At 35.9% G+C, this 14249-nt stretch overlaps 1 protein-coding gene across 3 annotated transcripts in view; it reads right to left on the minus strand.

Moving 5' to 3' along the window:
- The window catches only part of LOC149321517 (sodium- and chloride-dependent GABA transporter 3), a 156382-nt gene that overhangs the window by 91542 nt on the left and 50591 nt on the right, over positions 1 to 14249 (minus strand). For all 3 annotated transcript variants that reach the window (XM_089523509.1, XM_089523504.1, XM_089523515.1), the window contains exon 6: positions 11785 to 11917. In XM_089523509.1, the coding sequence (XP_089379635.1) occupies positions 11785 to 11917 (133 nt within the window). The remainder of the gene's footprint in view (positions 1 to 11784; positions 11918 to 14249) is intronic.

The raw sequence follows: 14249 nt of genomic DNA on the forward strand, positions 1-14249 counted from the left end.
AAAACAAACAAATGAACATGTTACACCACTGCCAATTTTTAAAGTAACAAGAACAACAGGCCAGCAAACATGTTATATTATTACCAGGGCAAAAAACACATAGCAAATGTTCCCTTTACCAAATGACCAGAAACACAACAAAAACAACAAAAATATTGTACTATCTTGAGGAATAATCCATTTTATCTGCCATAAACTTTCAGAGATTCACTGACAAGGTCCAATCCCAGCAAAATGTCAATTTTTTTTTTCAAACTGCTGTATTCACTCATCAAATTTTAATCTCTTATCAAAATATCAATTCCTTTCTACCTCAAGATCAGCAGAGCCTAGCTTTTTTGCCAAGTTCAAGAACAATCCATACAGCCATTTTCTAAATTTAAGCTACAACACCTACTCCCCCACCACTGCTCCATTTCTGGTTATAATGGTGGGATGCAATTCATCTGTCTTGTATTATACAGTACCTTAAGAAGAAAAAATAAACTCACAACTTTTGTGAGGTTCACTAGGAAGTAAAATAAATGATCTTTTCCTTTGAATATACTGATTTCAAAGTAAGACGTACTCTGAAAATGCCAGCCACAGATGCTGACAAAACGTCAGAAAGAAACTCTGCTAGAACATGACCACATAGCCCGAAAAACCCACGAAAAACTTCACATAAGACGTACCTTGCCATTTTCATTCTCAGTAAATATGCATTCTGGTAAAACATATGATGCATACAAAATATGTATACTATGCTGCATACTAAAATCTTTGAAACTTTGAACAATGCAAAATCAAGATTAGATTGCATGTCTATATTTTGAAGCTTTTATTTCCACCAGTAAGCCATAACTAGAATCATAGAGTCGGAAGAGACCACAAGGGCCATCCAGTCCAACCCCCTGCCATACAGGAAATCACAATCAAAGCATCCCCATCAGATATACAATGGACCCTTGGTATCTGCTGGGATTTGGTTCCAGGACTCCTGTGGATACCAAAATCTCTGGATGCTTAAGTTCCACTTTATACAATGGCATAGTAAAATGGCCTCCCCTATATAAAATCTAGGTTTATTTTTGAAGATGCACTCATCCCACCATATTTGTGGCCTTGATATTTGTGGATTTGATTATTCACAGGTTTTATTAATATGTTCTCTCTAGGAATATCTGGCTCCTCCAGTGCAACTCTATGGTCAACTTACTTTAAAAGTTGCACTGAAAGACCTAGAGATTCCTAGAGAGAATATTCCACTAGGCCTTTATAGCTCCTCCAGTGAAGTTCTATGGTCAGTGCCTGTCAGATGTTGACCACAGAGTTGCCCTGGAGGACCTAGAGATTCCTCGAGAGGTGTCCCCTCAGGTAAAAACATGGTGTTTTTGTTATTTGTAGTTTTTCATATTCACGGGGGTCCTGTGCCCCTAACCATAGTGAATATGGAAGGACAAGTGTGTGTGTGTGTGTGTGTGTGTGTGTGTGTGTGTGTGTGTGTGTGTGTTCAAGCTGTGGGTGGTTGAATCTGAGGATAAAAAATCTTTGGATAGGGATTAGCCCTCTACTCCCAATCCATGACCTGTATACACCTGAAATTGCTGCTTTAACACGAGTGGCAGCAGAAAAGCAGGACTCTTGATCGGGGTGCTTTAGCCCCCCTCTCCTGAAGTAAACCCCAAAATTGCTTCCCTCGTCAACTCATGCAATTATGTCTTTGTGTGATCGTTTGCATATTTACATGCATACCTCCAAAAGAATTTCCAGGTCTCACCTTAAGGCAATATTAGGGCTCTAATATTTTGAGGGACAATTCTGTCTAGAGTTTTCTCAGTGCCACCCACAAGAGGAGATTATGAATTAAAATAAATGATGGACAAAAGCCCAGCACTCTCTTATATCTCTTAGATCCATGAATCCATATATAATTAAAGCACTCCTGACAATCAGCCAGCTTCATTCAAAAACCTCAGTGAAGGACAATCCACCACTTCTCAAGGCAGTGTATTAGGGTCAAACAGCTTTTACCATCAGAACATTACTCAGAATCTCCTTTCCCACGGTTGGAAGTCACTGGTTTGAATCCTATTATCTGAAACAGCAGAAACCAAGCTTGTTCCATCTGCTAAATGATAGCACCTCAGATATTTAAATAAGGCTACCATAGCATCTCTCATTCTTCTCCAGACATAATGGTGATTTACCTTTTACCCTGCCTCATCATCAATCGTATGTGTATTTTCTTTTATATGAAAATGCATGCAACCCATTTTAAGTCTTAGGATGTGTGTATGTATATGAATAAATGAAAATGTGAAATATTTTATTTTAAGAAAGTTGATTCTGTATATGTCCACATGTTAATGTTTATGTGTTTAACTGGTTTTAGTTGGATTGATAGTTTAATTACATTTCAAACTTCTGTATGTTTTAACTATGTTTGTTTTGACAGTGGTAACCCAGCTTGTGTCTAATATTAGTAGTACTAGTAGTAGTAGTAATGACAGGTAGAAGATTAAAACTAAAAGGAACCATTGCTTATCAGGAATGAATATATCCTTTATGAAAAGGGGTGGGATATAAATAAACCTTTATTATTATTATTATATAAAACATGAAGCAATGTCATTTTAATTAGAAAGGTATGAATCATGAGAAAACTCTTTAAAACAATTAAATTCTCTTTTTGCACTTGTTTATGCAACATGATGCATTGGATGTCTTACTGCAACAGTTAAACATGGAGCTTCCTCTGTATTCTACTCAACTTGGTTCATTTGGTCTAACAATATATGTGCTTCTGAGGAAAAGCTCTTTATAAAATACAGGGTAAAGAGTTAAGAAACTCCTCAACGAGCCCATATGTTTCCCCTCTATCCTGTCAGATTAGTTTCTTCATACAATGAAGAGATGTATAACTCCAGGGAATATAACAATTCTGATTTCAGAAACAGAAACCTTGAAGTGACCCATCCAATGAATCATCCAGTCACACTTATTTTCCCATTCCCTGTACATATAACACATAAGTGTTCAATATTATTTTGGAAAAACTCTAGTCAAACAAGCAGCATCCATTTTTGATCAGTTGTGGTCAAAATTACAAAAGATTTCCTTTAAACTAAGCATTGCTTCTTTCTTCATCCGCAGGGCATATGTAGTGAGCTCTATATTGGTATCCTTCCATCTGCCATGATTTGAGATATACACTGCAATAACTACCAAATTAGTTTGTAGTGTAGTACTGTAGTGCTCCAATTCATTAGAAGCAAAATGGTTTTAGAAACAATGTAAGTGTTCAATCAATGAGGGCTTCCTGTAAAAGTATACCTTCCATGTTTATTGGCACAGATTATACCTCTAACAAGGCAACTCAAGAAACTCTACAGAAGAATGATAACTAAAATAAAATTATTTTGCTCATATGCAACTGTAACTAATTAATAGCTAATTAATTCATTTTATCACCACCTCGGAAGCTTTCAAGAGAGCACTCAAGACAGCTCTCTTCCAGCGGGCCTACCCACCTGACCTACTATAAATGACCCAGAAAGAACCCCACCCCGACTGTAATAAGATGGAAATAGACAAGTAGCTAGTCTTTTTAGTAATTGTGATAATACTGTGATTTTATTGAATATATTGTAATATGTATGTTTTTACCTTATGCTATGATCCCGCCTCGATCCGCAGGGAGAGGCAGGAAATATAAATAAAGAATTTATTATTATATTATTAACCCTAAGGTGAACCTATAATGGGGTTTTCTTGGCAAGATTTATTCAGAGGAGGTTTGCCATTGCCTCCCCTGAGGCTGATATTATGTGACTTGCCCAAGGTCACCCAGTGGGTTTCATGGCCGACTAGGAATACTAACATCTAGATAAGATTGTGTGTAGCCAGCTGGATCCTAAAGATGATAAATGCTCTTCTGAACAAGAAAATAAATCTAGCCATTTTAGATAAGATGACTTTGTTTGTTTGTTTAAAGAAAATTCTTTGTATCCTAGCAATTTTTTCAACTATAAACTAGTGGTGAATTTTCCCTTTGCCAGGCACAGATCTTGAGCAAGTGATAACAGGCCAACTACAAACATGCCTAGATTATCCTGGATCAATTTTAGTTTGGTTCTAATCTTTTCCCCACCTGCACTGTTTGAAAACAAGTTTTAACAGCAAGCAGACTGGGAGTAGGACTGATGTGCCTTTTGAGACTTGCACTTCTAGGTGACTTTCAATCTTTCTCGATAGCTTATCTGATTTAAGTTGGAACTTGAAAGCATTTTTATGTTTAATAGCTTCACATTTTGTTTGGAGACTTTCCTGAAAAATTGTGCAAGCAGTGAACAATGAAAACTGCCATCAATTTTATACGGATGATAACCATTATAACATGATAAAAGGGTTTTATAAGTTTGCTTACAACATTTCAAAACACAATAGAACAATTTGAGATGTGTTTTGTATTTTTAGCACAAACAAGTATCTCTGTAATCACACTCAAGAATCTAAGTTTAAAAAATGAAATAAATAGAATGACTTAGTAAAGAATTGATAGCTTCATTCATGCCTATTCTGTTCGTTTATTCCTACTCTCTGCCATCTGCTTGCTAATACGTAGCTGATTAATAAAGGAAATGATTATTACCCCATAACTGCTCAGTCTGTAAAATATTTAAATCACCAAGCCTTCTATTACTTTTGAAACTTCCAATTTTCACCTCCCAACCCAAACGAAAAGGCCAGATTCTATTTATGCATTGGGGAGATTGGCAATATTCCAGCCTTGATGGGTTCTTGAGCTAAGACTTGAAAAGTAAGAACCACTGAAGGGTAAAACAAAGGCTTCAGTAACACTGAGATAGAATTGCTGAACATAATCAGGTATCATTAGAAATAGAGATGTATGTGTGTGTAACAGTAGGTGGTATATATTATTAATGATTTCCTTCCTGAAATTCTGGCATTTGTTTATTTGAAGATATTATAGACAATAATATTAATTACCGTATTTTCCGGCATATAAGAAGACTGGGCGTATAAGACGACTCCCAACTTTTCCAGTTAAAATATAGAGTTTGGGATATATTTGCCATATAAGACTACCTCTCTTCCAACGCACACCAAATAAAAATAAAAACACACACATCAGATTTGATTTCAATATGGTAATTTTAATTCAAATGCTTATGACATGCAGGTACTTAGCAGGAAAACTTGTTGTATACAAAGCCTGCTTGGATTGGATTACATACAAAGATTGCAGATTCTCCAGTCCAGCTCGGAGGTTTCAGCACCCGCCATATAAGACAAAACCCAGCATATAAGATGACCCTTGACTTTTGAGAAGATTTTCCTGAGTTAAAAAAGTAGTCTTATACGCCAGAAAATACAGTATTTGTCACCAGTTACTACATTGTATGCTTTGTAATTCAGCATATCCATCAATTCACAGAAAAGGGAATGTAGCATTTTTCCTGACTGTTTAAGAAAATCTTAATTGTTCTTATGAAATCAAACCGTGTCTAGTTTCAACCTGTGTGGTGTAGTGGATGAACAATGGACTACGACGCTGGAAGCCAGGGCTGGAATCCCCACTCAGTCATGGAAACCCTTGGGCAAGTCATGCCCTCTGATCCTTAGAGGAAGGCAAAGACAAACCCCCTCTGAACAAATCTTTCAAAAAACAACAACACCCCTGCCATATGTCAGAATAACTTGAGGTCACACCACCATAACAGCAGTTGATTGTTTCCATTACATATTTGACATTGAACACATTTTTGAAAGATGGGAATCTAAAATAGTTGTACACTGGACTCCTGGCGTCCGCTGTGGTTTGGTTCCAGGACCCCCATGGATAACAAAATCTGTGGATGCTCGTCCCATTAAATACAATGGCACAGTGAAATGGTGTCCCTTATATAAAATGGCACAATCAAGGTTTCCTATTTGGAATTTATATATATTTGAATGTTTTCAAACTGAGCATGCTTCAATCTGTGTATACAGAACCTGTGGCTACAGAGAGCCAACTGTAAATAATGCACTAAATCTTTTCTGATTTTGAAAGCTAAGCAGGATCAGCCCTGATTAGTACTTGGATGGGAGACCAACAACGAATCTCAGGTGTGCTGTAGGCTATATTTAAAAGGAACTGGTAAAACCACCTCAAAGTGTCCCTTGCTTAAGAAAACACTATGAATATAAGGGGTCATCATTAAGTCAACAGGCTACTTGAAGGCACATACACACACAAGAGGCATATGGAAGAATTTTCAAAATGTAAGCCCAAGGGTACTATTGCTTCAGGGCTTTGGGATTGTGGAAGAGACTACAGAAATCTTTTACTTTGGCCAAAATAGTCAACCCAACAACAAAGACAGGTAGAAAAGTATAATATTTTGGGGGGTGGGGTGTTGCTGATTAACCAGTATGACCAGCATTCTCCAGCCACTTCTGACTTACTTAGCATTAGCAAGTGTTTTTCTATACCACTTACCAATGTACTAAGTGGTTTACAAAGTGTAAGCTAATTACCCCCAACATGCTGAGGACTCTTTTTAGCAACCTATGGAAGGATGCCAGGCTGAGTCAACCCAGAGCCCCTGACAGGTATTGAACTCACAACCTTGTGGTTTGTGAGTGAGTGGCTGCAGTAGAGACATGCTAAGCCAATTATACATGGGGCACTGACTCACCATCAGCTTGATGGCAGGAGTCTCACTACACGGCTCAATGACAGGGCTACATTTCCAAAACGTCTGTTGTGGTGTTTCTTTTCTGTCTACAATCAATATGTATTGATTATCGAAAACAGCATTTCAGAATAAAAGCATGGGAAGAATTAGAATACTTGGATTAATAAAGGTATTGCATGTAAAAATAATTAGTTAAATTGTTGGAGAGAAATAAATCTCCAGCTATTTCATCTTCATATATGAGGACAAATATATTCTCCACTGTGGAACAAATGAAGAGTTCTGCATAATTTTTGCATAGCATTTACACATCTTGAAGTATTTCAGGAAATTATTCTGCATAGTAATGCACATCTATGAAAATGTGTGTGTATGAGAGAGAGACAGAGAAAGACAGAGAGTAAAAATGGTGCAATCCATGCAAAAGCACATTGTTTGCACAACATGGGCTGTTTCAAGAAACATATGTGGTTTTTTAAAATATAAAATTGGTGGGGTTTTCCCCCACCCCATCCCTAAAAAAGGCATTGGTTTTGCACACACAAAAATTTGCATATGTCATTCTGGACACAGGGTTCTTTTGAAAAAAACAAACAAACTCAAAACTTGATTTTCCCGGGAGGGGGGGATTACAAGTCGAAAACCTGTATGTAATTCTGCACAAAATAATTTCCTGAAACACTTCAGCATCTGCAAATACTATGCAAAAACTGCACAAAAAATTGCTTTGGTGTTGTTGTTTTTCTAATTAGCTTTCTGGAATGTCAGGAATATGTTGTTGTTGGTTCTGGCAAATGAATAGCATTAAATCTTCTTTTCCATTCCTAACATGTTAGAAGCACCATTTCCCATGATCCTATGATTTTTCAAACCATGCACTCAAATTTAGAACTACTGTTGGCTGACACCAATACACACACACACACACAGCCCTATATGAGACAGATAGTAGGTAGATGAAGCAACAAGTCATTTGCCTATGCAACAAATGGCTGTTTTTTACTCAGCGCAGAAATTTACAGCCTGCTTTCAAATCCCCTTACAGCTTACATTTCAAAACACAATAGAACAATTTAAAATATGAAATAAGGCATTAAAGCAGCATAAATATAAATGCAACAGTCAGGATAAATAGTTCACATTAAAGTCCATAGAATAAAGAGGTCTTTGCTTGGTGTTCATCCTAAAATCAGGCTACTGATTCTTCCAGTTTTCATGCCCAGCCCACACCATCATGAGACCAATTTTAAAAGTCAGACTATTTCATGAACATTAGATTTAACTTTTAAAGAGCCAGTTAAATTCTCAAATACAAATACTGTGAAATGAGTTTTTTAAAAAGCCCAAAAGATGCTACCATGCTTAAAATAACAAAATAAGAAAAAGCTGTAAAATGGAAAAAAGACATTGCACACTACAGAAACTCCTTTCTCTATCTCCTAGTATTCCAAGTACCAGTATACAACCCCAGGGACTTTCAATCTTTTTATGGTTTTCAGCATCCCAAGCCCTACATACAGCCAATTGATCTGTTTTAATTTTGCAGCAGTTTAATTCTATTTTAATTTTCACTTATGTAAGTTTTTAATTGTATTTTTAAAAAGTTTTTAATTGTAGGTTTTTAGACTGTAAGCCACTTTGGATCCCACTTTTGGAGGAAACGTGGGATACAAATTAATATAGGAAATATCTCAATAAATAAAGGTACAAGGCAGGGATGTCCCCTCTCCCCTCTCCTTTTTATTACTGTCTTGGAAGTCCTAAATAATTCAATAAGAGCGAATAAAAGAATCAAGGGATTAAAAATCAAAGGACATGAACATAAATTGAGAGCGTATGCGGACGATTTATGTGTTATAATAGAGGACCCAATTAGTTCTATAAAATGGATACTGGAAGAGCTAAATGATTTTGGGAAAGTATCCGGTTTTAAGATAAATAAAGACAAAACGTTTATGTTAACAAAAAACATGAAGGATAAAGAGATAAAGGAATTATCGTTCAAATCCGGCTGGAAAGCAGAAAATAAAATAAAATATTTAGGCATATGGCTAACGGATAGGAACATGAATCTCTTCGAAAATAACTATAAACCAGCATGGCAAAAGATCTCTAGAGATCTGACAAAATGGAAGAACTATGATCTATCGATATTGGGCAGGGTAGCCACCATAAAGATGGCAATACTACCAAAATTAATGTTTTTATTTTTAAATTTACCAGTTGTTATTAGTGAAAAAATATTCAAAGACTGGGAAAAGACTCTCCTGAACTTTGTATGGAGAGGAAAAAGATCAAGAATACACAAAAAGGTCTTAATAAAACCAAAGTCATTAGGAGGTTGTGCACTACCCGATCTTAAATTATATTATAGAGCATGTTGTATGATCTGGATTCAGGATTGGATAAAGCTAGAGAAGAGAAACTCATTAAATTTAGAGGCTGCCAACTTAAGATTTGGGTGGCATGCTTATATATGGTACAATAAGGACAAAATAAACAAGGACTTTCACAATCATGTTATCAGAAAGGCTCTATTTCAGACTTGGGAAAAGCTCAAAGAAAAATTCTATTTAGGAATACCAAATTGGGTCTCCACACAGGAGGCTTTTTTCGGAAGATGGGAGGGAAACCCCAACTGGGTTATATATAAAGATTTAATAAAAACAGATTATAACAATAGGATAAGTATTGTCTCAAGGGAAGAATTAATTGCTAAAGGAAAGAATATGAGTTGGTTCGGATACTATCAGATTGTTCAAAGATTCAAGGAAGATGTACAAAAAGAAGGATTTGAAAAAGAATTAAATGATTTAGATAAAACGTTAGGAACAAGGGATAAAGGAAAAATTGCGAAACTATATAAGTTATTCTTGGATAGGGAACTAGAGCAGGATATTATATCCACCCATATGACAACTTGGGCTGCAGAAATAGGGCATGAAATAGCGTTAGAATGTTGGGAAGTTGCTTGGGAATGGTCCAATAAATTCACAATCTCACAGGAATTAAAAGAAAACTGCATAAAGGTCACAAACAGGTGGTATTATACACCTGCAAGAATTGCAAAAATATATAAACTAAGGGAGAATAACTGCTGGAAATGTCAAAAAGAAAAAGGAACATATTTCCATATGTGGTGGGCTTGCCCGGTAATTAAAAGATATTGGTTAAAGATTCATAATAACATCAAGCAAATTTTGAATATTGATTACCCATTCATCCCAGAACTGTATCTATTAAATATGGTAACATTTGTAGATACTATACAAGGAAAAAAACATTGGAGGATATTATTGAATTTAATTACCTGTGCTAGAATTCTTCTAGCAAGAAACTGGAAGTTACCTCATGTGCCCAATACTGATGAATGGTTGTTAAAAGTTCTAGAGGTTAAAGATATGGATTGTGCTATGGTAATATATAATGAGAATGCTATAGAGAGAAAAGAAAGAGATAAGGAATGGGATCCTATAAGGAATTATATGAAAAAAAAATGGAAAGTGGAACTGTGAGGAGGCAGTATAATAAATATATGTAAATGCATATACGAATAGATAGACATGTATATATATGTTTATGAAAGGGTATTTTTATACACAGCAAATATAGAGGAATGTATATATATATATATGTATACATATGGATAATCGAGGATTTTTTTTTCTTTTTTTTTTTTTTTTTTTTTAATCTCTTTAGTAAGAAATGGTAGCTAAGTAAGGTTTAAGGACAAAAAGAAAGAGACAATTAAGATAAAATTAAGGACGAATACTTATAGAAAATATGTTTCTTTAACGCTCAGAAGGAAGCTTTTATTTACTCTATGTCTTTAATGCTCTGAAAACTACTTAAGAGCTCCGATAAAAGTATACGGATGTGTAACCTGATTTAATGCTGTATAGAAAGAATTTGGTTCTGGTTTATTTTCATAAATATTCAATAAAGATTATGGGGAAAAAAAAAAGAAATATAAATAAATAAATAAAATATGTGATGATGTGAAAAATAGATTTACACTATTAAGGCTAATTGACTGGGAGCCAGAAGACCTCTGGGTTGAAGTTAAGGACATTGGCAGGGATGAATGCAAAAAGATATTATCTGTCACCAAAAAGAAAGAGAAGCTTCAGTGGATGGCAGAAGAAACTCTTCCAACAGCTGAAGACAAATGAAAACCAAAAAGAAAAGGTGACAGAAATAGCCAGAACTCTGAATACAGCTGTTCAATGACTTGTGTGCAGGGACAAGGAGAAATACTATAATAATCAATGCAGAGAAATAGAAAGTGACAACAGAAAAGGAAAAACAAGAGGACCTCTTTCACAAGATCCAAGAAATAAAAAGCCCATTTAAACCAACAGGCTCACAAATCTAATTAAGGTCCAAAACACATTGCAGAAATAATCCAGTTTGAGACCACTTTAACTGTCCTGGCCCAATGCTAGGGAATTCTGGGAACTGAAGTTTTGTGAGACAATAAACTACAATTCCCAGGATACCCTACCACTTAGAGATGCTTTATGACCAGCAGGGGAACACATTACATGACCGTGTAGAAATAAAAAGTCAATGGAAACAAAACATAGAAGAATATATAAAATAGATGAAAACGTTACAGATTAATTCAAGGAAGAACCATATGAAGACAAACCTCCAATTTTAGAAAGCGAAGTAGAAGCTATACTAAAACCAGTTGCCAATAGAAACAAACTACCTAGAGAGGTGGTGGGGTCGCTTTCATTAGATGAAGATTATTGCACTACTGGCCTTTTCCCATCCTGTCTTCAAAGACAGGCTAGACAGCCACTTGCTCAGGATGTGAGAACCTGCATTGAGCAGTGGGTTCAACGCAATGGCTCATGGGGCCCCTTCCAGCTCTATGATTCTATGTTGTTGCGTGTGTGTGCGCACGTGCAAGCATGTGCGCGCACACGCACACGTTTGCTCCCTCTCCCCAACTACAAGTTCATGAAAAAGAGAGATGCAATGACATTAAGGAAATAGTTACTGTTTATAAATCCATACTAAGCACTATTGGTTTTAAGCCACAATTACAAGATGTCACTGCTTTACATGATATCCAGAGCATCACGTTTACCTTGCCAGTTGACTTTGTTCCTTTCCAAATGCAAAAGTAGCAAATAGTCCAGGCAGCCAAGAGGCAGAGTGCAAGCTCCCAACGAAGATTTCCAATGTGTTCAATTCCATCTGATATGGCCAACACTCTGCGTCTAAAACAAAGAACCATCAATCATTAGAACCCTAAAAAACCGAAGCAGATGATAACTAGAAAAACTGAGACAAAGTGGACAATAAAAAGGAAAAGAAAATGATATAGCATAGATCAACATAGACTGTTAGCCTCCAATATCCATTTGTAGATATCTATGCAGATATTTCAGACCTTGGAAGATTAGTATTAAAAAATCTAATTCTCTTTTATTATTATTATTAGCAAGCTCACAAATCTAATTAAGATTCAAAACACACTGCAGAAATAATCCAGTTTGAGACCACTTTAACTGTCCTGGCCCAATGCTAGGGAATTCTGGGAACTGAAGTTTTATGAGACATCTATCAGAGAGCTCTGGTGCCACAACAAACTACAATTCCCAGGATACCCCAGCACTTAGCCAGGGCAGTTAAAGCAGTCTCAAACTGGATTATTTCTGCAGTGTGTTTTGGACCTAAATTTACATTATCACTATGGGGGGGGGGTGGTTAATGTTAACCATTAATTTTTAAGTTATTGACTTTTTTAAAAAATCCCAGAGGAAAATGATATATATTTCTGTTGTTGATTCTTTTGCTTCTTACTGATGCAATCTGTTTGGTCATTTAAATTGGCTTTTTGTTGTTGTTGTTGTTGTTGTTGTTGTTGTTGTTCATTTGCTTTTCTAACAGTTCCCAGATGCCTAGAAGTTGAACTATAAAAACCCAAGCTAAATTCATGGTCTGCAATGCTGTAATTTATAATCCAACATAACTACACTTGATTTTAGCCAAAAGGCTGTAAAGTGATAACTAGAAACTGTCAAGTCAGGGGAATGATATCTTGAATCAAACCACTTGTCAATTAAGTTTTATGTATCATATGCATCACATTTCCTTTTAACACCACCTACCAGACTTGGCAACATTTATGCTACTGTCTCACTCATCAAACAATATGGTTTGTTTGTAGGAAATAAGAGTTAAATCCAATTACTATTCCCAGACAGAGTGAAGACACTGAAATGAATTGGACCTGGTAAGTCCTACTGATTTAATGAGTCTACTCTATTAGGGGCTAGCTTTATCTGGTTGATTTTATTCTAGTTAGATGACATCATGTCACTACAATACATAAGTGCTTCCAGCTTGACTAAATTTGTTCATGCAATGAGATTTTTGTAGTGAAGCACTGAAATGTGTCTGATTTTATCAGCTATCTGAAGTGGTAAGAGTCCAGAAAAAGTATCAGAATTTGATTCTTCTACATGAATGAAAAGAGCATGCGGATGCTGAATAATTTGCAATGTATGGGGATATTTTGAAATAATAGTCTGTGAAAAACACATGTAGAAAACCTCATCCCCTTAAATGTGCTTTACTGAAACTAGTTCTGGTGCTTTGTATTGGGGGTGAGCAAGTATCCAAAGCTCAAAAAAAGGCGTCTCTTTTTCATATGTTTTTAAAACAGAAATGATTAATACCTAATAATTAAATAAATAATTTTAGAAGAAATTCATTTAAGTTATACTAGTCAAAACACTTGGTTTTGCAATGTGTGTATATATATATGTGTGTGTCTTTAAGTTACTTATGTGACCCCCATACATTTTTCGTAGGTTTCGATTAGGCAAGGAATACTCAGCAGTAGTTTTGCCAGTTCCTTCCTCTGAAATATAGCCTACAACACCTGGTACTTCTATATAAACCAAATTACAGCACCAAAAATATATCAGCCATAAGGTAATATAAATTCACTTTTTGAATATTATAATTTGGGAGCATCCAGTCACAAATAAAACTGTCCACAAAAGTTACAGAACTGAGCCAATGCAGCATAAAAACCTCCCCCCGAAATACACCTTTTTTTAAAAAAAAATCTGACCTGGGAGGAAAAGGCCTGGAACAAAAGTATGATGCCCCTGTCAATCTTCTGTCTTCCTTAACCTGCCCCATTTTCCCTTCTAGTGCAGCTGTTGCAGTGTGTGTAGGCAGTGGAAGAATTAATATACTAATCTTCCCCTTTCCATATTGAATTTCCTTCTTACTTTTTCTCCACCTTGATTTTTCCCTGGCCTGGTGTTAATAGGTTTCTCCATAGCCAAGCATGTAGCTACTTGGGGTGGGGGGGGGGGGGTTACTCCAAAATGAGATTTCTGCTCCTCCAATGAATTTTCCTTTAGTTCACAAACTTCTAGCACTACATAGGGTGAAACACTGAAAATTATTTATCCCTAGAACTTTTATTTGCTGTGACCATATTCCCTTGGTCACTTTGCCTGCTATTTTTCTTTAGATTCTCTAAACTTTATTTCAGTGTCCAATTTCAGTCTGAAGTTACTGGAGACAGAA

This window comes from Sceloporus occidentalis, unplaced genomic scaffold, assembly GCF_023333645.1.
Source record: "Sceloporus occidentalis isolate IW3139 unplaced genomic scaffold, rSceOcc1.0.p SCAF_1, whole genome shotgun sequence".
Classification (NCBI taxonomy): Eukaryota; Metazoa; Chordata; class Lepidosauria; order Squamata; family Phrynosomatidae; genus Sceloporus; species Sceloporus occidentalis.